We start from the raw sequence: 19,949 nt of genomic DNA on the forward strand, positions 1-19,949 counted from the left end.
AAAAATAAAAATGTACTTATTTAATATTTAATTAACTAATATCATACGTATTGTTCTCAGGATAATTTTGGTTTAAATGTTTCATTATATCTAGCATGTATTTAATTAAAGGCTGTTTAGCTGTTTTTAACACTATTGGTGCTGCACGCACACATCATAGTTAATAAGCGCAAGTCTTAGTGACATAGCATTATAGCGGCTGCTGTGCAGTAGTACCACACCAGCATACTGCTGATTTTGATGTCCTTTTGATTGATTTCCTATCTTCATAGTTTAAAATGACAATAAACTCATGTTCCATCACACATATAAAAAAGCAGCAATTGAATATGTTATTAAAAAATGTATTTTACAAGATGGTGAGAGTCCATGAGCCATTGCATCTGGGATTAAACTCTTGGCCACAAAAATATAAAATGTTCCAAGAGCTTTTAATCTCTCCCACCTTTCTGGTATCTTTCATTCCAAAGGAGGGAGCTTTCATACCTATCCTAGCCCTCAAAACTTTAAACAACTTTCACAGAGTTCCTATTTCAATATTTGCCCCATTTTTTTCCACTGATCCAATAGGGTCAGTATATAGCCACATTAGATGTGAAAGATTCATACCTTCATATGTTTATTTTCAAGGATCATTGCAGGTTTTTTTTCTCAGACTTACCTTTCCTGACAAAACACTTCTAATTTGTTGCTATTTCTTTTGGTTTAGCAACAGCCCAAGACATTTTAACAAGGTTCTGGGAGCTCTTTCATCAGTGATAAGGGTTTGAGTTATCTCTCTAGTTTCTTACCTGGCTGTTATTTGATTCAGATTCGAGCTTTACACTTGACAATATGTCATACAAACAAACTTCTTCTATTATGAATGTCACATCCGTCAGTGGTTCAATGCATGGAAGGGTTGGACCTGATGGTATCTTTGTCAGATAGAAGAGTTTCTGTATTGCCTGCTGTTTCTTGTGGGGTTCTTTATCTTATTTTTCATCAAGATGAGGTGTTTTTGGTGCTCAATAAAGTTTTCTATCTAACATATTATCTCTTTATGACTAGATCTCCCTAACAGTGGCAAGATTGCTATACTTGCATGCCCCATGATTAGGGCAGTGCAGAAATAGCAGTGCAGAGATATTGATGCAGAATGAGATACTCTGTGTCTGTCTCTGCATCGGGTAGCAGTGGATCTGTTCGTTGTTAGTGTGGGGGCGTCAGGAGGAAGGCTGGTGGGCGGCCCATCGCTGGAGGGATGGGCAGGTACAGGCATGACTGCTACACTGCAGAAAATGAGGGCAAGAGGGAGGCTCTAGAGCGGAGAGGGGTAATTAAAGGCAAAATGGGGGCGCTAGAAAAAGATCGCTTGGAGGGGGGTTGAATTAGGGGGGTATTCTACACTACAGCATTTTTATAATTTATAAATGTATAAGAAAACTGGGTAATGGCAGACAGCTGCCGGTTTCCGAAGAGGGCGAACACTAGTTATAGTGAGGAGGTTTAGAGAACTGTTTGGGAGGGGTCTAGGAGGTGGAAAAGGTAGAAAAAAAATAGTAAAAAAAAATAAAATGTAAGATTAAAACTTCAGATTGGCAGACTGTCTGCCAGTACCTAAGATGATGGTGACCAATGGGGGGTGAGGGAGGGAAGAGAGGTTTAGGAGAGATCAGGTAGGGATCAGGGGGTGGGAGGGTAATCTCTACACTAAAGCTAAACTTAACCTTACAAGCTACCTGATTAACCTCTTAACTGCCAGGAATTTCAGAAGTGGGGTGCTCAGGTGCAATTATTGTTCTTCTAATTACCAAAAAGCAATGGCAAAGCCATGCATGTCTGCTATTTCTGAACAAAGGGGATACCAGAGAAAAGTTTACATCTATTTGTGTTATGATTGCACAAGTGGTATATAAATAATTTAAGTGAGAACCCCAAAGTTTGTGAAAAAGTTAACAATTTTGCAGCAAGAACGGTGGAATGAAATTTTCCAAAATGGGCCTAGATCAATACCTTGGGTTGTCTACTAAAAAAATATATATGGTTTTAATAGGTAGATTTAAAACCAAAAAAGTAATGCTAAAAATTCTCTGGTCTTTTGGACACGTTTTAGTCTGAAATGCCCAGTCCTTAAGGGGTTAAAGAACTTCATCTTAGGGCTTACTTGGAGGTAACTCATTCCTGCACGTTCTTCTAGATTAGTTTCCTCTTCTTGGGTTTTTAATAATGAAGCTTCTGTAGAATAGATTTGCAAAGCAGCAAACTGGTCTTTTTTACACACTAGACTGCACTGTCTGGTAAATTGGTGGATGCCTTAACTTTTCTCACACATTATCTCATGAACTCCACAGCTTCGGTATTGGATCCCAGGTGTTATGGCTTGTGGACCCTCACCACTTTATGAAAGAAAACAAAATTCATCCTTACCTGATAAATTAATTTCTTTCATGGTGGTGAGAGTCTGCAAGACCTGCCCACGTTTTATTCTTTCAATTGGTGGCAATTTGCACCTGCTTTTCTGTTTTCCTCTTTTCGTGGCTATATGTTAGACTGAGATATCTGAGGGATGGAAGGGATTAAAAGCTCTTGGAATGTTGGTTATCTTTGTCTCCTTGTAGTGGCCAGGAGTTAAATCCCAGGTGTAATGGCTTGTGGACTCACACCACCATGAAATAATGTATCAGGTAAGCATCTTTAAAAATAATATTGAAATTAACTAACAGGAACATATTTGTGCTAAACTGATAGATTACCCACTGGCTAGTAATCACAACCCCATACTTTTGTTAGTGGAAAGCAACAACCATTTCCTAAAAAAACACACAAAATAAATATATAATAATATATAACTGCAACAAAAAATGACTTCAATGTCCCTGCTCCTGTATTTCTACCACCCTTAGCTATTATATGTGACAGACTGACATGATATATTTACTAGATGAGGAAATGCTAAGTTATTGTTTAGTATTTAGAGGTAAGATACATATCTTCAAATGTCTAACATAATAAATATGTGTCTCCCTATGATTGCCCCAGGTTTATTAAATGATATAAAATAAAAATGGTTGACTAATATAAACACACTCATTGTCTTTTTTTAGCCTGTTTGGGTGGATCAGAAAGGCCTTGTCACGGGAACGGTTTTTGCAGTGGAGATGGTACAAGAGAAGGAGATGGATCGTGTCGATGTAATGCTGAATATACTGGGACCTTTTGCTTAGAATGCGCAGATGGATACTACAGTTCAGAGAGAAATGATACACATTCTGTATGTACAGGTAAATGGCGTGTATAAATAAGGATTGCTGTATATTTTCTTTCAAATACAAAATAAACCAAAAGATGCCCAGGATCAGTGCTGTAATCTAGTGAGACAGGACGAGGTCCTCGGTGCAGACTTGCAATTAGGTTTGTATGTAAAATGATACCTGTAGAATTAAAGACACTGAGACTGTTTAATGCTAAACATATTATTTATTTATTTAGCATAGTATGAGCAAAAAGAACTTTATGCAGATGTATCTTAACTGAATTAATTTTGCATAAATCAGCAGGGTAATAAGGGTTGTATGCAACAGTAATGTAGTAGATTTTTTTCCAGACATTTATTGTCAGTTGTAGTTACTCTAGTAAACAGTGATGGCTTAGAGATTGCATATATAATATGGGTATTTCATATTGCGAAATATAGCACATCATTTCCATAGATAATATTCTGTAATGGAAACCTGAATCAAACTTCATTATTTTGTTTTTGTTTTTTTACTCCATGAAATGCGGAACTCTGATATTGTACATTTAATTTCACAGCAAATATCACTTTTAAAAAATGAACTCCAAATTTTTAACCAAACGTGCACTGCCAATCACAGGCTTTAATAGAAGAGAGGAAATATTTAATGCCCTTTACATGTCCGTTATATGAAGTTAATAATTCTAATCCTTGCTTTTTTCCTCTCATGCTAGACTGCAGGACTTCTGTCGTGCAGCACCTACCCTCTGGAACACTCTCCCTCGTGCTGTCAGGCTTTGCCCTAATCTTTCTTCGGAAGACTTTTCTGTTCAGAGAAGCCTACCACCCAACTAAATAATAAATTAATTTCACTTACCTAACATTTCCCTGATCTAACTCTGTATTGACATGTTTCTCAATCTTGCAGTCCTCACCTCCTGTTTCTCAACCTCCTACCCTTCTAGATTGTAAGTTCCCATGGGAATAGGGCCCTCAATCCCTCCTGTATGTGTTTGTAAATTTTGTTCTGTATCTTACAAGTCTTGTATTGTTTTATTTAAATTAATTGTATCCATGGACAGCGCTGGGGAATATGTTGGCACTTCATAAATAAAGTATAATAATAATAATATAAAATGGCTGCATTATAAATGGTTGGACTATAATCATAGGTTATATTTATTGGTACAAGCATTTAGTTCTACTTTGACTTATTTCCTTTTTTTTTATTTTGCATTTTTTTGTAAGCAGGTGTCCTAATCATTTAAAAGGTTGTAGTTTATATAAAGTTGAAGGTGTAATTTGTAGTTGACTCTTAACATCACACACCACACCTTCCATATATCTGGTCTAGGCAAGTTGAAAGGGGCAAAAAGAAAATAATCTAAGGTGTGCAATGATAAAATGCTCTGTGTGCTTAGCCCCTGCACAGTCAGCTCAAGACTGGAATCTAGCTAAACACATCTGATGAGCCAATGACAAGAGATATGTGTGCAGCCACCAATCACCAGCTAGCTCCCAGTAGTGCATTTCAGCTCTGGAGATTACTTTACATACAGTGGGGAAAAAAAGTATTTAGTCAGCCACCAATTGTGCAAGTTCTCCCACTTAAGAAGATTAGAGAGGCCTGTAATTTTCATCATAGGTATAACTCAACTATGAGAGACAAAATGTGGAAACAAATCCAGACAATCACATTGTCTGATCTGGAAAGAATTTATTAGCAAATTATGGTGGAAAATAAGTATTTGGTCACCTACAAACAACCAAGATTTCTGGCTCTCACATACCTTTTATCCTCTTCTTTAAGAGGCTCCTCTGTCCTCCACTCATTACCTGTATTAATGGCACCTGTTTGAACTTGTTATCAATATAAAAGACACCTGTCTACAACCTCAAACAGTCACACTCCAAACTCCACTATGGTGAAGACCAAAGAGCTGTCGAAGTACACCAGAAACAAAATTGTAGACCTGCACCAGGCTGGGAAGACTGAATCTGCAATAGGCAAGCAGCTTGGTGTGAAGAAATCAACTGTGGGAGCAATAATTAGAAAATGGAAGACATACAAGACCACTGATAATCTCCCTTGATCTGGGGCTCCACGCAAGATCCCACCCCGTGGGGTCAAAATGATTACAAGAACGGTGAGCAAACATCCCAGAACCACACGGGGGGACCTAGTGAATGACCTGCAGAGAGCTAGACCAACGTAACAAAGGCTACTATCAGTAACACACTACGCTGCCAGGGACTCAGATCCTGCAGTGCCAGACGTGTCCCCCTGCTTAAGCCAGTACATGTCCGGGCCCGTCTGAAGTATGCTAGAGAGCATTTGGATGATCCAGAAGCGGATTAGTAGAATGTCATATGGTCAGATGAAACCAAAGTAGAACTGTTTGGAGGAGAGAGAGAACACCATACCTACTGTGAAGCATGGGGGTGGCAACATCATGCTTTTGGGCTGTTTCTCTGCAAAGGGAACAGGACAATTGATCTGTGTACATGAAAGAATGAATGGGGCCATGTATCGTGAGATTTTGAGTGCAAACCTCCTTCCATCAGCAAGGGCATTGAAGATGAAATGTGGCTGGGTCTTTCAGCATGACAATGATCCCAAACACACCGTCTGGGCAACGAAGGAGTGGCCAGTCTCCAGATCTCAACCCTATAGAAAACCTTTGGAGGAAGTTGAAAGTCTGTGTTGCCCAGCGACAGCCCCAAAACATCAATGCTCTAGAGGAGATCTGCATGCAGGAATGGGCCAACATACCAGCAACAGTGTGTGATAACCTTGTGAAGACTTACAGAAAACGTTTGACCTCTCTCATTGCCAACAAAGGATATATAACCAAGTATTGAGGTGAACTTTTGATATTGACCAAATTCTTATTTCTCCTGTTAAGTGTAGTCAGTCCACGGGTCATCCATTACTTATGGGATTATAACTCCTCCCTAACAGGAAGTGCAAGAGGATCACCCAAGCAGAGCTGCTATATAGCTCCTCCCCCCTACGTCATACCCAGTCATTCTCTTGCACCTAACTAATAGATAGGATGTGTGAGAGGAGTGTGGTTATTAAATTTAGTTTTTATTTCTTCAATCAAAAGTTTGTTGTTTTAAACAGCACCGGAGTGTGTTGTTTTTTCTCAGGCAGTATTAGAAGAAGAATCTACCTGAGTTTTTGTGTATGATCTTAGCGGACGTAACTAAGATCCATTTGCTGTTCTCGGCCATTCTGAGGAGTGAGGTAACTTCAGAACAGGGGACAGCGGGCAGGGTTCACCTGCAAAGAGGTATGTTGCAGTATATTATTTTCTAAGGAATGGAATTGACTGAGAAAATACTGCTAATAACAATATAATGTAAGTGCAGCCTTAAATGCAGTAGTAGCAACTGGTATCAGGCTGTTATGTATGTATGTTGGCACTAAAGTATTTCTGGGGAATGGCACTTCACTAAGAAAATACTGTATACATATAACTTATAGCCTTTCTGCAGTGATAGCGACTAGCAACAGGTTTTTATTATCATTTCATATATTTAAAACGTTTACTGGCAGGTTAATCGTTTTTCTCTCTGAGGTACTTGGTGAAAAATTTATGGGCATTATTTTCCACTTGGCTGTCGTTTATTTTGAATAAAATCAGTTTACTAAGCTTCCCCACTGCTGTATTATGAGTGGGAGGGGCCTATTTTGGCGCTTTTACTATGCATCAAAAATTCAGTCACAGTCTTCCTTATTCTCCCTGCATGATCCAGGACGTCTGACGTCAGAGCTCAGGGGTCTCCAAAACTAGTTTGAGGGAGGTAATCACTCACAGCAGACCTGTGAGACTGTGCTTTGACTGTGATAAAAACGTATATATTTTATTTGTTATTCGTTTTTTTTTTTGGTATTAAGGGGTTAATAATCCATTTGCTAATGGGTGCAATCCTTTGCTAAATTAATGCATTTCATGTGAAAAATTGATTGCTATAACTAAACCGGTTCATTGTTATCTCAATGTGACAGTTTTTTGTGTGCTTCTTAAAGGCACAGTAACGTTTTTTATATTGCTTGTAAATTCATTTGAAAAGTATTTTCCAAGCTTGCTAGTCTAATTGCTAGTTTGTTTAAACATGTCTGAACATATTGCACAAAGAGATTCCTCTGTGTCAAAGGCCAATGTGGAGCCCAATAGAAATTTATGTACTAATTGCATTGATGCTACTTTAAATAAAAGCCAATCTGTAAATGTTAAGAAAAATTCACCAGACAACGAGGGGGAAGTTATGCCGACTAACTTGCCTCACGTGTCAGTACCTGCATCTCCCACTCAGGAGGTGCGTGATATTGTAACGCCAAGTACATCAAGGCGGCCATTACAAATCACTTTACAAGACATGGCTAATGTTATGACTGAAGTTTTATCTAAATTGCCAGAACTTAGGGGTAAACAAGACCACTCTGGGGTGAGAACAGAGTGCGCTGATAATGCTAGGGCCATGTCTGATACTGCGTCACAACTTGCAGAACATGAAGACGGAGAGCTTCATTCTGTGGGTGACGGATCTGATCCAAATAAACTGGATTCAGACATTTCAAATTTTAAATTTTAAGCTTGAGAACCTCCGTGTATTACTAGGGGAGGTGTTAGCGGCTCTGAATGATTGTAACACGGTTGCAATCCCAGAGAAAATATGTAGGTTGGATAAATATTTTGCGGTACCGACGTGTACTGACGTTTTTCCTATACCTAAAAGACTTACTGAAATTGTTAACAAGGAGTGGGATAGACCCGGTGTGCCTTTCTCACCCCCTCCTATATTCAGAAAAATGTTTCCAATAGACGCCACCACACGGGACTTATGGCAAACGGTCCCTAAGGTGGAGGGAGCAGTTTCTACTTTAGCTAAGCGTACCACTATCCCGGTGGAGGATAGCTGTGCCTTTTCAGATCCAATGGATAAAAAGTTAGAGGGTTACCTTAAGAAAATGTTTGTTCAACAAGGTTTTATATTGCAACTCCTTGCATGCATTGCGCCTGTCACGGCTGCGGCGGCATTCTGGTTTGAGTCTCTGGAAGAGACCCTTGACACAGCTCCATTGGATGAGATTACACACAAGCTTAAAGCCCTTAAGATAGCTAATTCATTTATTTCTGATGCCGTAGTACATTTAACTAAACTTACGGCTAAGAATTCCGGATTCGCCATTCAGGCGTGCAGAGCGCTGTGGCTAAAATCCTGGTCAGCTGATGTGACTTCTAAATCTAAATTGCTTAACATACCTTTCAAAGGGCAGACATTATTCGGGCCCGGTTTGAAAGAAATTATCGCTGACATTACTGGAGGTAAGGGCCATGCCCTGCCTCAAGACAGAGCCAAACCAAGGGCTAGACAGTCTAATTTTCGTTCCTTTCGTAACTTCAAGGCAGGAGCAGCATCAACTTCCTCTGCTCCAAAGCAGGAAGGAACCGTTGCTCGCTTCAGACAGGGCTGGAAACCTAACCAGACCTGGAACAAGGGCAAGCAGGCCAGAAAACCTGCTGCTGCCCCTAAGACAGCATGAAGTGAGGGCCCCCAATCCGGAAACGGATCTAGTAGGGGGCAGACTTTCTCTCTTCGTCCAGGTTTGGGCAAGAGATGTCCAGGATCCCTGGGCGTTGGAGATCATATCTCAGGGATATCTTCGGACTTCAAAACTTCTCCTCCAAAAGGGAGATTTCATCTTTCAAGGTTGTCAACAAACCAGATAAAGAACGCTGTGTACAAGATCTTTTACTAATGGGAGTGATCCACCCGGTTCCGCGGTCGGAACACGGACAAGGGTTTTACTCAAATCTGTTTGTGGTTCCCAAGAAAGAAGGAACCTTCAGACCAATCTCGGATTTAAAGATCCTAAACAAATTCCTAAGAGTTCCATCGTTCAAAATGGAAACTATTCGGACAATCTTACCCATGATCCAAAAGGGTCAGTACATGACCACAGTGGATTTAAAGGATGCCTACCTTCACATACCGATTCACAAAGATCATTACCGGTATCTAAGGTTTGCCTTCCTAGACAGGCATTACCAGTTTGTAGCTCTTCCCTTCGGGTTAGCTACTGCTCCAAGAATCTTTACAAAGGTTCTGGGTTCTCTTCTGGCGGTACTAAGACCGCAAGGAATATCGGTAGCTCCGTACCTAGACGACATTCTGATACAAGCGTCAAGTTTCCAAACTGCCAAGTCTCATACAGAGTTAGTACTGGCATTTCTAAGGTCACATGGGTGGAAAGTGAACGAAGAAAAGAGTTCTCTATTGCCACTCACAAGAGTTCCCTTCTTAGGGACTCTTATAGATTCTGTAGAAATGAAAATTTATCTGACAGAGGTCAGGTTAACAAGACTTCTAAATGCTTGCCGGGTCCTTCATTCCATTCCACACCCGTCAGTGGCTCAATGCATGGAGGTAATCGGCTTATTGGTAGCGGCAATGGACATAGTACCCTTTGCACGCCTGCATCTCAGACCACTGCAATTGTGCATGCTAAGTCAGTGGAATGGGGATTACTCAGATTTGTCCCCTATGCTGAATCTGGATCAAGAGACCAGAAATTCTCTTCTATGGTGGCTCTCTCGGCCACATCTATCCAAGGGGATGCCCTTCAGCAGGCCAGATTGGACGATTGTAACAACAGACGCCAGCCTGATAGGTTGGGGCGCTGTCTGGAATTCCCTGAAGACTCAGGGATCTTGGACTCAGGAGGAGAGTCTCCTTCCCATAAATATTCTGGAATTAAGAGCAGTTTTCAATACCCTTCTGGCTTGGCCTCAGTTAGCAACTCTGAGGTTCATCAGGTTTCAGTCGGACAACATCACGACTGTGGCTTACATCAACCATCAGGGAGGGACAAGGAGTTCCCTAGCAATGATGGAAGTATCAAAGATAATTCACTGGGCAGAGTCTCACTCTTGCCACCTATCAGCGATCCACATCCCAGGTGTGGAGAACTGGGAAGCGGATTATCTAAGTCGCCAGACTTTTCATCCGGGGGAGTGGGAACTTCATCCGGAGGTCTTTGCCCAAATACTTCGGCGTTGGGGCAAACCAGATCTGGATCTCATGGCGTCTCGCCAAAACGCCAAACTTCCTTATTACGGATCCAGGTCCAGAGACCCGGGAGCGGTTCTGATAGATGCTCTGACAGCACCTTGGGTCTTCAACATAGCTTATGTGTTTCCACCCTTCCCGATGCTTCCTCGATTGATTGCCAGGATCAAACAGGAGAGAGCATCGGTGATTCTAATAGCGCCTGCGTGGCCACGCAGGACCTGGTATGCAGACCTAGTGGACATGTCTCCTGTCCACCATGGTCTCTACCTCTGAGACAGGACCTTCTGGTGCAGGGTCCTTTCAAACATCCAAATCTAATTTCTCTGAGGCTGACTGCATGGAGATTGAACGCTTGATTCTATCAAAGCGTGGATTCTCGGAGTCAGTAATTGATACCTTGATACAGGCTAGGAAGCCTGTTACCAGGAAAATTTACCATAAAATATGGCGCAAATACTTGCATTGGTGCGAATCCAAGAGTTACTCATGGAATAAGGTTAGGTTTCCTAGGATATTGTCTTTTCTACAAGAAGGTTTAGAAAAGGGTTTATCCGCTAGTTCGTTAAAGGGACAAATCTCAGCTTTGTCCATCCTTTTACACAAACGTCTGTCAGAAGTTCCAGACGTTCAGGCTTTTTGTCAGGCTTTGGCCAGGATTAAGCCTGTGTTTAAAACTGTTGCTCCGCCATGGAGCTTAAACTTAGTTCTTAATGTTTTACAGGGTGTTCCGTTTGAACCCCTTCATTCCATTGATATCAAGCTGTTATCTTGGAAAGTTCTGTTTTTAGTCAAATTCTTTTATTAGCATGGAAATCATGAACAACACACATCAAGATCACATTGAATTAAAAAGTATAGAAGTTACACCGATAGTATCAGTGCATCGACACAGTCTCCACATTTCGCATATAAACAGGCAAAAACTGGATATGTGGGGGGGGAAAAAAAAAAAAAAAAAAAAAAAAAAAAAAAGAGGGGAAAAGAGCACATTATAGCGAGAAATGTAGTCGTAAGGGATGTCCAGTCCCGGGGCGGAAAGCTACTCGACCTAAAGCTCCACGTGAGAGGAAAAGAGGTTCAACTGAAGCTCAACAGTCAGGCGGAGTATTAGTGTAGTTCCTTAAGTCTAGTTGCCCCCAGAGCATCTTTATGAATTGTGTTTAGTGTTTTGATAATCATCCCAGATAGCCCGAAGGGCTGTGAAGTTGTCAGAGGACCCTTTCTTATATTCAGCGTATTCCTCTAACTCTATCAGTTCAGATACCTTGAGTCTCCACATTCCTAGAGAGGGAACCTCTGGAGCCCTCCAGTTTCTTGCTATCAATATTTTAGCGCTATTTGTAAATATCTTAAACAGCGGATAGAAGGACTTAAGTGGGAGTTTTAAAGGTCTATTTAATAACCAAATAAGGGGGTCTGGTGGTAGCTGGGTATTTAAAATCTTATCGACCTCCGCTATCACTTCATACCAGAAGTTATTCAATCTTGAGCACCACCACCACATATGACCCATGCCACTGCCATAGTGGCCACATCTCCAGCATTTATTATTAGTGTTTGGGTATAGTTTATGAATTTTTCGTGGAGTTAAATACCAGCAGTGTAGAATTTTGTAATTTGATGCTAGGATGGATGCCGAAGTGGAGGATTTTTTAGTGCTTAAAAATATGGAGGTCGCTGTTTGCGGAAGGATGATCCTACCCAGTTCCCTCTCCCACATCTCCATCGAGTGTGGCAGAATGCCTGGTAACGGTTGAATCATAATTTTATATATGGTAGATAGGGAGTGTCTCATAGGGGAACTCGACAAGAGCAGCTTCTCTAGATTAGTAGGGGGGCGAACCATGTTACTCATACAGGGGTGAGAAGTTATATAATGGTGTAGTCTTCGATAGGAAAACCAGTTTCGTGCCCAGCTATAACCCTTTTCAGTTAACTGTTCCTGGTTAAGTATACGTTCATTGTGAGTGACATTAAATATTTGTACATTGTCATCAGTGCATGGGGAAAGGGGCGAATGTCCTAGAGACCCTAATGAAAAAACTGAATTATGTGTGAGGGATGTCAACGGACTCGGGTTAGAGGATAAGCAAGGGTTTTGCCGTTGTGCTCGGTCCCACACGCCCACCGTCTCTCTGGTGATCGGGAAGGAGAGCAGCCTAGTGGTATCGCGGCTAGTGGGACTCCATAGCATTGTGGCCAGTGAAGGATTTAGATTGATATGTTTCTCTAGACGGACCCATCTCCTCTGATTCCCGGCCACCCTCCACTCAAGAATCCTTTGTATATGTAATGAGGACCAATATTTATCTAGGTCAGGGACACTCAGACCCCCGTGTTCTCTCAAGAGGGACATGGAAGTTCTGTTAATCCTTGGTGGTTTCTTTTTCCAGATGAAGGCGCTGAATAGGCTCTGCACCTGGGAAAGGTATTTGGGGGGCAAGGGAATCGGGATCGCCCCCATTATGTACAATAGTCTGGGGAAGATGTTCATCTTGATCGTGTTGATCCGTCCCCACCATGAGAGCTTCTTTGAGCTCCATGAAGATAGGTCGCGCATAATTGCAGTCTTGATAGGAATGAAGTTCTCTTGGAACAATTTATCAAAAGCATTGGGAAGAAAAATACCCAGGTATTTGAGCGAGCCCTTGCACCATTTTAGGGGGCAAGTCTGTTTAATGGAAGCTACAGAGCTCTCCGGTAGGCAGAGGGTAAGGATCTCCGATTTCGAGTGATTCACAAGAAAATCTGTGAGAGACTGGAAAGTCTTGAGTTCAGATATCAAGTGAGGTATCGAGGACTCAGGTTGGGTGAGGGAAAATAGGATATCGTCAGCGAAGAGCGACAGCTTGTATTCGTCGCCCCCCACCACGATCCCCCGGGCCTCAGGGATACTTCTCATTCTGGAAGCAAAAGTCTCGATAAAAAGGGCAAACAGTAGGGGGGATAGGGGGCAACCCTGTCGCGTTCCATTATTAATATCAATTGGGGGGGAGAGGGATCCGTTAACCGAGATTCGGGCGCTAGGCGAGTTGTAGAGTGCGAATATACGATTCATAGTGGTATCGCCTATTCCGAAAGCCCCCAGAGAAGCCCTGAGATAAGACCAATTAACTCGATCGAACGCCTTCTCGGCATCCGTTGAGATGAAGGCGGTAGGAATGTTATGGTTAGAGGCGTACCATAGGAGCATAGTATTGCGAACAGTGTTGTCCCTGGCCTCCCGGCCAGGGACAAAGCCCACCTGGTCATTATGAATGAGATCAGGGAGAACACGGTTTAGGCGGGTTGCGATAATCTTTGAGTATATTTTCAGGTCAGTATTGATCAGGGAGATCGGACGGTAGTTAGTAATTAGTTCTGGGGATTTGTGGGGTTTGGGGATTACAGTGATATGTGCCCGTAATGATAACGGCGAGAATCCCTCTCCGTCATCAATGGAGTTGTAGTATCTGAGAAGGTAAGGAGAGAGGATTTCTTTAAATTGTTTGTAATACGAGTTACTAAACCCGTCTGGGCCTGGGGCTTTTCCGTTGGGAAGGGACGACACAACTAACAGCAGTTCCTCCTCTGAGAAGGGCATATCCAGTTCATCTCTCTGCTCGGGAGTTAAGCTAGGTAAATTGATATCTTTAAGGTAAGAGGCTATTTCTTCCGGGTGGGGGTCTGTTAGCCCCCTTCTAATATTATATAGGTTGTCATAAAAGTCTCTAAATGCCTGTTGAATATCTGTGGTGGCAGAGCTCAATCTACCCTTGGGGTCTCTAACTCTCATAATATAGTGTTTGTTCGTTCTGGACTTGAGTTGTCTAGCCAGCATTCTACCCTGTTTGTTCGCTCCCTCGTAATAAATTTTCTTAAGAAATAGGGCTTTGTTTTTAGCTTCAGAACCAAGGAGCAACCTGAGCTGATCTCTTTTGTGCGTAAGGCTCTCAGAGAGGGATTTATCTGAAGGGTAAGTCTGGTGGAGGGTCTGAAGTTTGGCTATGTCGCCCAAGAGAGCGTTAGTGTAGATATTTTGTTGTTTACGTTTGGCTGATCTAATTGCAAGAAGTTCCCCTCGGAGAACACACTTGTGTGCCTCCCAGGTATTGTGTATAGAGGTCTCGGGTGTGTCGTTTCTTTGGAAGTAGTCCAGTAGAATCTTTTGTATTTGTATGATGACTTGGGGATCTCTAAGGAGGGATTCGTCGAAGCGCCATGTAGACTGGGAAGGGTCGGTGGGGTTCCAGCTCAGCTGGCAGCTGATTATGGCATGGTCAGACCACGTTATGGGGGAGATGTTGGTAGAAGTAATGTAAGATAGAGTGGGAACATCAATGAAGAGATAATCTATGCGTGTATAGAGTTGGTGGGGATTGGAAAAGAAGGTGAATTCCCTATCGTCGGGGTGTTGGAGTCGCCAGGAGTCGTGTAACGCTAGTTGTGAGAGAGATTGGTTAACTTGTCTTAACGTCTTATTAGGTGTGGAGGAAGTGCCCGTAGAACAGTCAAGGGTGGGATGAAGTGCCAGGTTAAAGTCACCCCCAAGGATCAAACTACCCCTGGCTACCTCCAGGACCTTTTGACAGAGTTGGTGGAAGAATGGGGCAGCGTTTGTGTTAGGGGCATAGAGATTCACAAGTGTTATGGGTCTGTGGAATAAAAATCCTACTAAAATTATATATCGTCCTTCTTTATCTCTATAGGTGGAGGTCAGAGTAAAAGGTAAGTTTCTATGTATCAGGATTCCAACTCCGTTGCGCTTAGATAAGTGAGAAGAAAAAAAGGCAGTCCCGAATTTCCGGAAGCTAGCCCTAGGTTCAAAGCCTCTACGAAAGTGAGTCTCCTGTATAAAAAGAATCTCGCCTCTCCGCCTCTTGTAATCTCTGAGAGCCAATGATCTCTTTTGGGGGCTGTTCAGGCCTTTAGTGTTATGAGATAGGAGTTTTACTTGGTTCAAGGAGTTAATCTTATGTTTTTGTTGATGGGATGTCATTGTGTCAAGTGTGTCGTGAGTCACTATGTATATCTGGAGAGTCGAGAGCAAGCCCCGGGACTGGACAGGAAAAATTAAAAAGGGAAAGGGAAATATGCAAACCTAGAAAAACCTTCAATATATTCTGTAAAATAATAAATAAAAAGAAAACATCAAAACAAGTAAATAATGTATACTTCATAACTTAGTATACTATACTCAGGGGGAAGTAAGTCGCTCTTAAGAACTCTTAGGTTATAGCATGAGCAAACAGTGTTAGGAATCTTATCCAAAGAAAAGAAAAAAAAAAAAAAAAAAAAAAAAAAAAAAAAACATTCGAAGTGTTATTAACCAGAAGTGAATTAACAAGGTAACCATTGCATTCCTGATTTAATATATCTTGTTCATGTAAGTGTTCAGATGCATTTTACCTTTCCGATCTAAAGCAGGATGTAATATCCCTAAAGAGGAGGATATACAACGGGCGGCTGGGAGGAGTAATTGGTATCAAATTCTAGGGTCACAAATTACCATGGAATAGGGCTTAGAATATTTCGGTCACCAATAGGCGAGATAGTTAGGATGGAGGATAGCTTAAACTCCCCGAAATCAGCTAGGGGAAATCAAATGGACACCTCGACTTCCCTATTGGGCCCACGTTCATAAGGAAAGTGGTCTATGTGTGTATATATGTAGAGGGAAGTCGTTTTAGGGCTAAGGGCAGATATTTAGGAAGGTCCAGAGGAGACCATGTGGGTCGCCCCAAGGATATTAGACCTAAGGGGGGTAGGCAACAATAGAAGACACGAGAGAGTTCCAGCCACCCGTTGAGCAATGATGGTAAAACCATCCACATTATCAAAAGGAAGTTTTTAAACATTGTTGTACAAGGCAAAATAAAAGTATTACAGTGAACAAGAAAATGCAAAATTAAACACTTCTTTACATCTTATATATATATATAGAACTTTAGTGGTGAATGTGCCAGAACAAAGTGGGGCAGTGCAAGATCCAGGACGCAATCCTGTGGAAGTCTGCACAGGCATGTTGCAGGTGTCCCCCTTGCTCTGGGACAACAACATAAACATGAGTTGGCCATTGAAAGAGTGAACTATATTTATCTAAGAAGTGTTAAACTACCCACTGTTTATCGTGGGACAAACAAGAATAAACATAAGACATAAGGGCCTATATTTTTGGAACAGTAAGTAAACTTTGAAGTCCAGGGACAATTGGTGCCTAGTAGTCCACATATCCTGGATGGAGTAAAGGTCACCCCTGGGTGGAATGGGGTTTACAGTCCACTGTATAGATATACAGTATAATTAGAAATTGTAAGGCAAGTATAGAACCAAAGTCATAAACATCATTATACTTTACCAATCAGGAGAGGACTGATGGGTGGCCCTCTAGTGCAGCAAGGTGGATCTCCAGGGACCGAGTAGGAATTTATGTGCTTACAGGGCAGCCTGTGTGGAAGGGTTTGAGAACCAACAGCGGGGAAGGGTATGCGGCGTATATTGGATGAGAAGAAATCAAGGGAAAAAGGTGAAGCAGAGCCCAGAGTAGTGTTTCAGGTTAGTTCATCCAGAGGGAGGAAGGCCACTTTTGGGTGGTAAGTTATCCATTTTCCGTCTTTTCGGTTGAACCCTTTGCCATTGCGGTCTCTGTCCCATTGGACGTGATGTCCCTGGTTCATCAGCTGAAGGAGGGTTCAAGGCGGGCAATTCTGTAGGGTTGCTAAAGTGAATGTTGAGAGAATTAGAAAGATGATCAAGGTCATTATAGTCTTTGTATATGATTTGAGAGCCATTGTAGTTAATGATCAGGCTAAAGGGGAAGCCCCATCTGTATTTAATCCTGTTTTCTTGTAGAGCATTGGTGATGAATTTAACCTCCTTGCGCCTCTGTATCGTGTAGGGGCTAAGGTCTTGATAAATCTGGAGAGAGTGACCCCTATAGGTTATGGACTGTTGGGACCTTGCAGCTTGCCATATGACCTCTTTAGATGAGAATCTTAAAAAGCGGACAATAACATCCCGTGGGGGAAGTGGAGGTTTCGGGAGAGGGCGTAATGCTCTATGTGCCCTGTCTAAGTCTTCAGATAGTAGCGGTGGTGATCCAGGAGAGAGGTGTTGAGCTAGATCGATAATGTATCTTTTGAGGAGGTCGGGAGTCACATCTTCCGGGATACCGCGGAACCTCAGGTTGTTCCTGCGCCCGCGGTTATCCAGGTCTTCTATTTTATCTTGAAGAGACTGAGTTTTAGAGTCCTGAATAGAGAGTTGTTGTGTGTTCATACTAACTAAATTGTTCAGGGTTTCCTGTCCCTCCTCAAGGTAGTCCATACGAGCACCCATTTCGTTAAGGTCTCTTTTAAGGTCCCTCATCTCCTCCTTAATAAAAGATTTGAGGGAGTCTAGGTCAGATTTGGAGGGAAGCGCAGCTAACCTTTCCTGGATGGTATACAGAGGGTCCTGTTGGCCGTTAGTATTAGTATTGAGGCTTGGCGGGTGTAGCTGATCCGGTGAGGTATCTGGTTGTGTGGGATTTGCATCTGAGGCTTGAAAGAAGGAGGACACCGAGGGGGTTTGGGAGGTTGGCTTGTTTGGTTTATCGGGTTTCTGTCCCTTCTTGGAGGCCATCTTAGGTTTAAGCCCTTTGGCAGGGGGAGGGGGGTTGTCTGAGATAAGTTCTTCCAGGATTAATGGAGGGGTGGGTGAAGTTGGTCAGGACCGTATGATAGCAGGGATCTGGAAGTTGCACTAATTATATTGACAGTAGTACACCAGCAGCAACAACTGATTGAAGAGTAGTTATAAGGTGCAAATTTATTATATAGATCCCAGTGATGCCTCGAGGTTGTAGAAGAGGCAGTACTCTGACCACTGCAGCAGGGTTTAATTTTGTGCTGTGACAGCTAGATGGAGAGTGGATGTGAAACATAAATGTCTGTGAGAATTCCCTTTGAGGCCTGGGGGATGTATCTGAATCGATTTTAGGAGAACAGGCAGGGTTTACTGTTATCTTTCCCACTTCCTTTTGTGGTTATAAGAAGAGCTTGTTCTTGTTATTTTCTTCTTTCTTTCTTTTATGTGTCTCCCTCTTTTCTATCTTTATGTTCCTGAGATACAGGTGCAAGATCTCTGCAGGGCTGCACTGGGGCACTGTTGTGTCTGGGGCCACGTGGGAAAAAGGCTTAGATGAGTATGTTCGCCCACAGCTAGAGTGTAGGTATAAATGTTATTGTCCTTTAGATTTCCCTATGTGGCTTGAGGGCAGGAGCTAGAGTGATCTTAAAGTATATGCAGGTGTTATAGTTTGCCTGTCTATTTACCGCATCTATTAGGATAACCTGCACTGGTGTATTTATTAGAGCTCCCTGTGCACTGCACGGTGTTTTACTATTGCTGGGGTCACGTGGCAAGTGTAGGCAATGGAGGCGGAGTACACACCAGGCCCGTTGACACGGCCGCTATCCACTCTCCTCCCCCCCTCAAAGTACACACTCACGGGGCTACCAACTGCTCCGGTCCCAGATGGAGCACAGGTTACCTCAGTTCGGGGTCCCGGGTGAAGACCGGCAGGTGAGTGAAGTCCTGTAGTTGCGGGAGGTTTAGGTCTCAGCGTTTCACCGCGAGCAGGGCCCAGCAGCCTAGGGAGCGCGGCGGTGCTTTAGCGCTATTTGAGGGAGATGTCGTGTCTCAGCTGCACCGGGTGGCTTGTAGAGGGTCTGGCTGCAGAGCGGGATATGCCGGTTAGGTATGTCAGGCCCAGCCGTGAATGTAGGTGCGGAAAGATGGCGCTGCCCTCCCGTATTAGATGAATCGATGTGTCGGCAAATCCTGTCTTCAGTTGTCCTTCCAGGAACATAGATCTAAAGGCAAAAGAGCCTAGGCTGCCCGCACAGTGTCTGGCACAAAGTTAAAGAGATTCTGAATTGGTTATTTTAGCTAAGAGCAAGAGCTGACACGGAGCCTTACAAAATTGCGGCCATGTTCCTGCACGGCTTGGCTCCGCCCCGGAAAGTTCTGTTTTTAATGGCTATTTCCTCGGCTCGAAGAGTCTCTGAGTTATCGGCCTTACATTGTGATTCTCCTTATCTGATTTTCCATTCAGACAAGGTAGTTCTGCGTACTAAACCTGGGTTCTTACCTAAGGTAGTCACTAACAGGAATATCAATCAAGAGATTGTTGTTCCTTCATTGTGCCCTAATCCTTCCTCAAAGAAGGAACGACTTCTGCACAATCTGGACGTTGTCCGTGCCCTGAAATTTTATTTGCAGGCAACTAAAGATTTTCGACAAACTTCTTCCCTGTTTGTCGTCTATTCTGGACAGAGGAGAGGTCAAAAGGCTTCGGCTACCTCTCTCTCCTTCTGGCTTCGTAGTATAATACGTTTAGCCTATGAGACTGCTGGACAGCAGCCTCCTGAAAGAATTACAGCTCATTCTACCAGAGCTGTGGCTTCCACTTGGGCCTTTAAAAATGAGGCCTCTGTTGAACAGATTTGCAAGGCTGCGACTTGGTCTTCACTTCACACTTTTTCCAAATTTTCCAAATTTGACACTTTTGCTTCTTCGGAGGCTGTTTTTGGGAGAAAGGTTCTTCAGGCAGTGGTTCCTTCCGTATAAGATCCTGCCTGTCCCTCCCGTCATCCGTGTACTTTTAGCTTTGGTATTGGTATCCCAT

General features: G+C 42.7%; 1 protein-coding gene across 1 annotated transcript in view; it reads left to right on the forward strand.

The window, feature by feature from the left end:
- CRELD2 (cysteine rich with EGF like domains 2) overlaps positions 1–19,949 on the forward strand; it is an 87,990-nt gene that overhangs the window by 45,373 nt on the left and 22,668 nt on the right. Inside the window, exon 5 of the mRNA XM_053716628.1 lies at positions 3,087–3,263. Coding sequence (XP_053572603.1) covers positions 3,087–3,263 — 177 coding nt within the window. The remainder of the gene's footprint in view (positions 1–3,086; positions 3,264–19,949) is intronic.

Source organism: Bombina bombina, chromosome 6 (genome assembly GCF_027579735.1).
Source record: "Bombina bombina isolate aBomBom1 chromosome 6, aBomBom1.pri, whole genome shotgun sequence".
Classification (NCBI taxonomy): domain Eukaryota; kingdom Metazoa; phylum Chordata; class Amphibia; order Anura; family Bombinatoridae; genus Bombina; species Bombina bombina.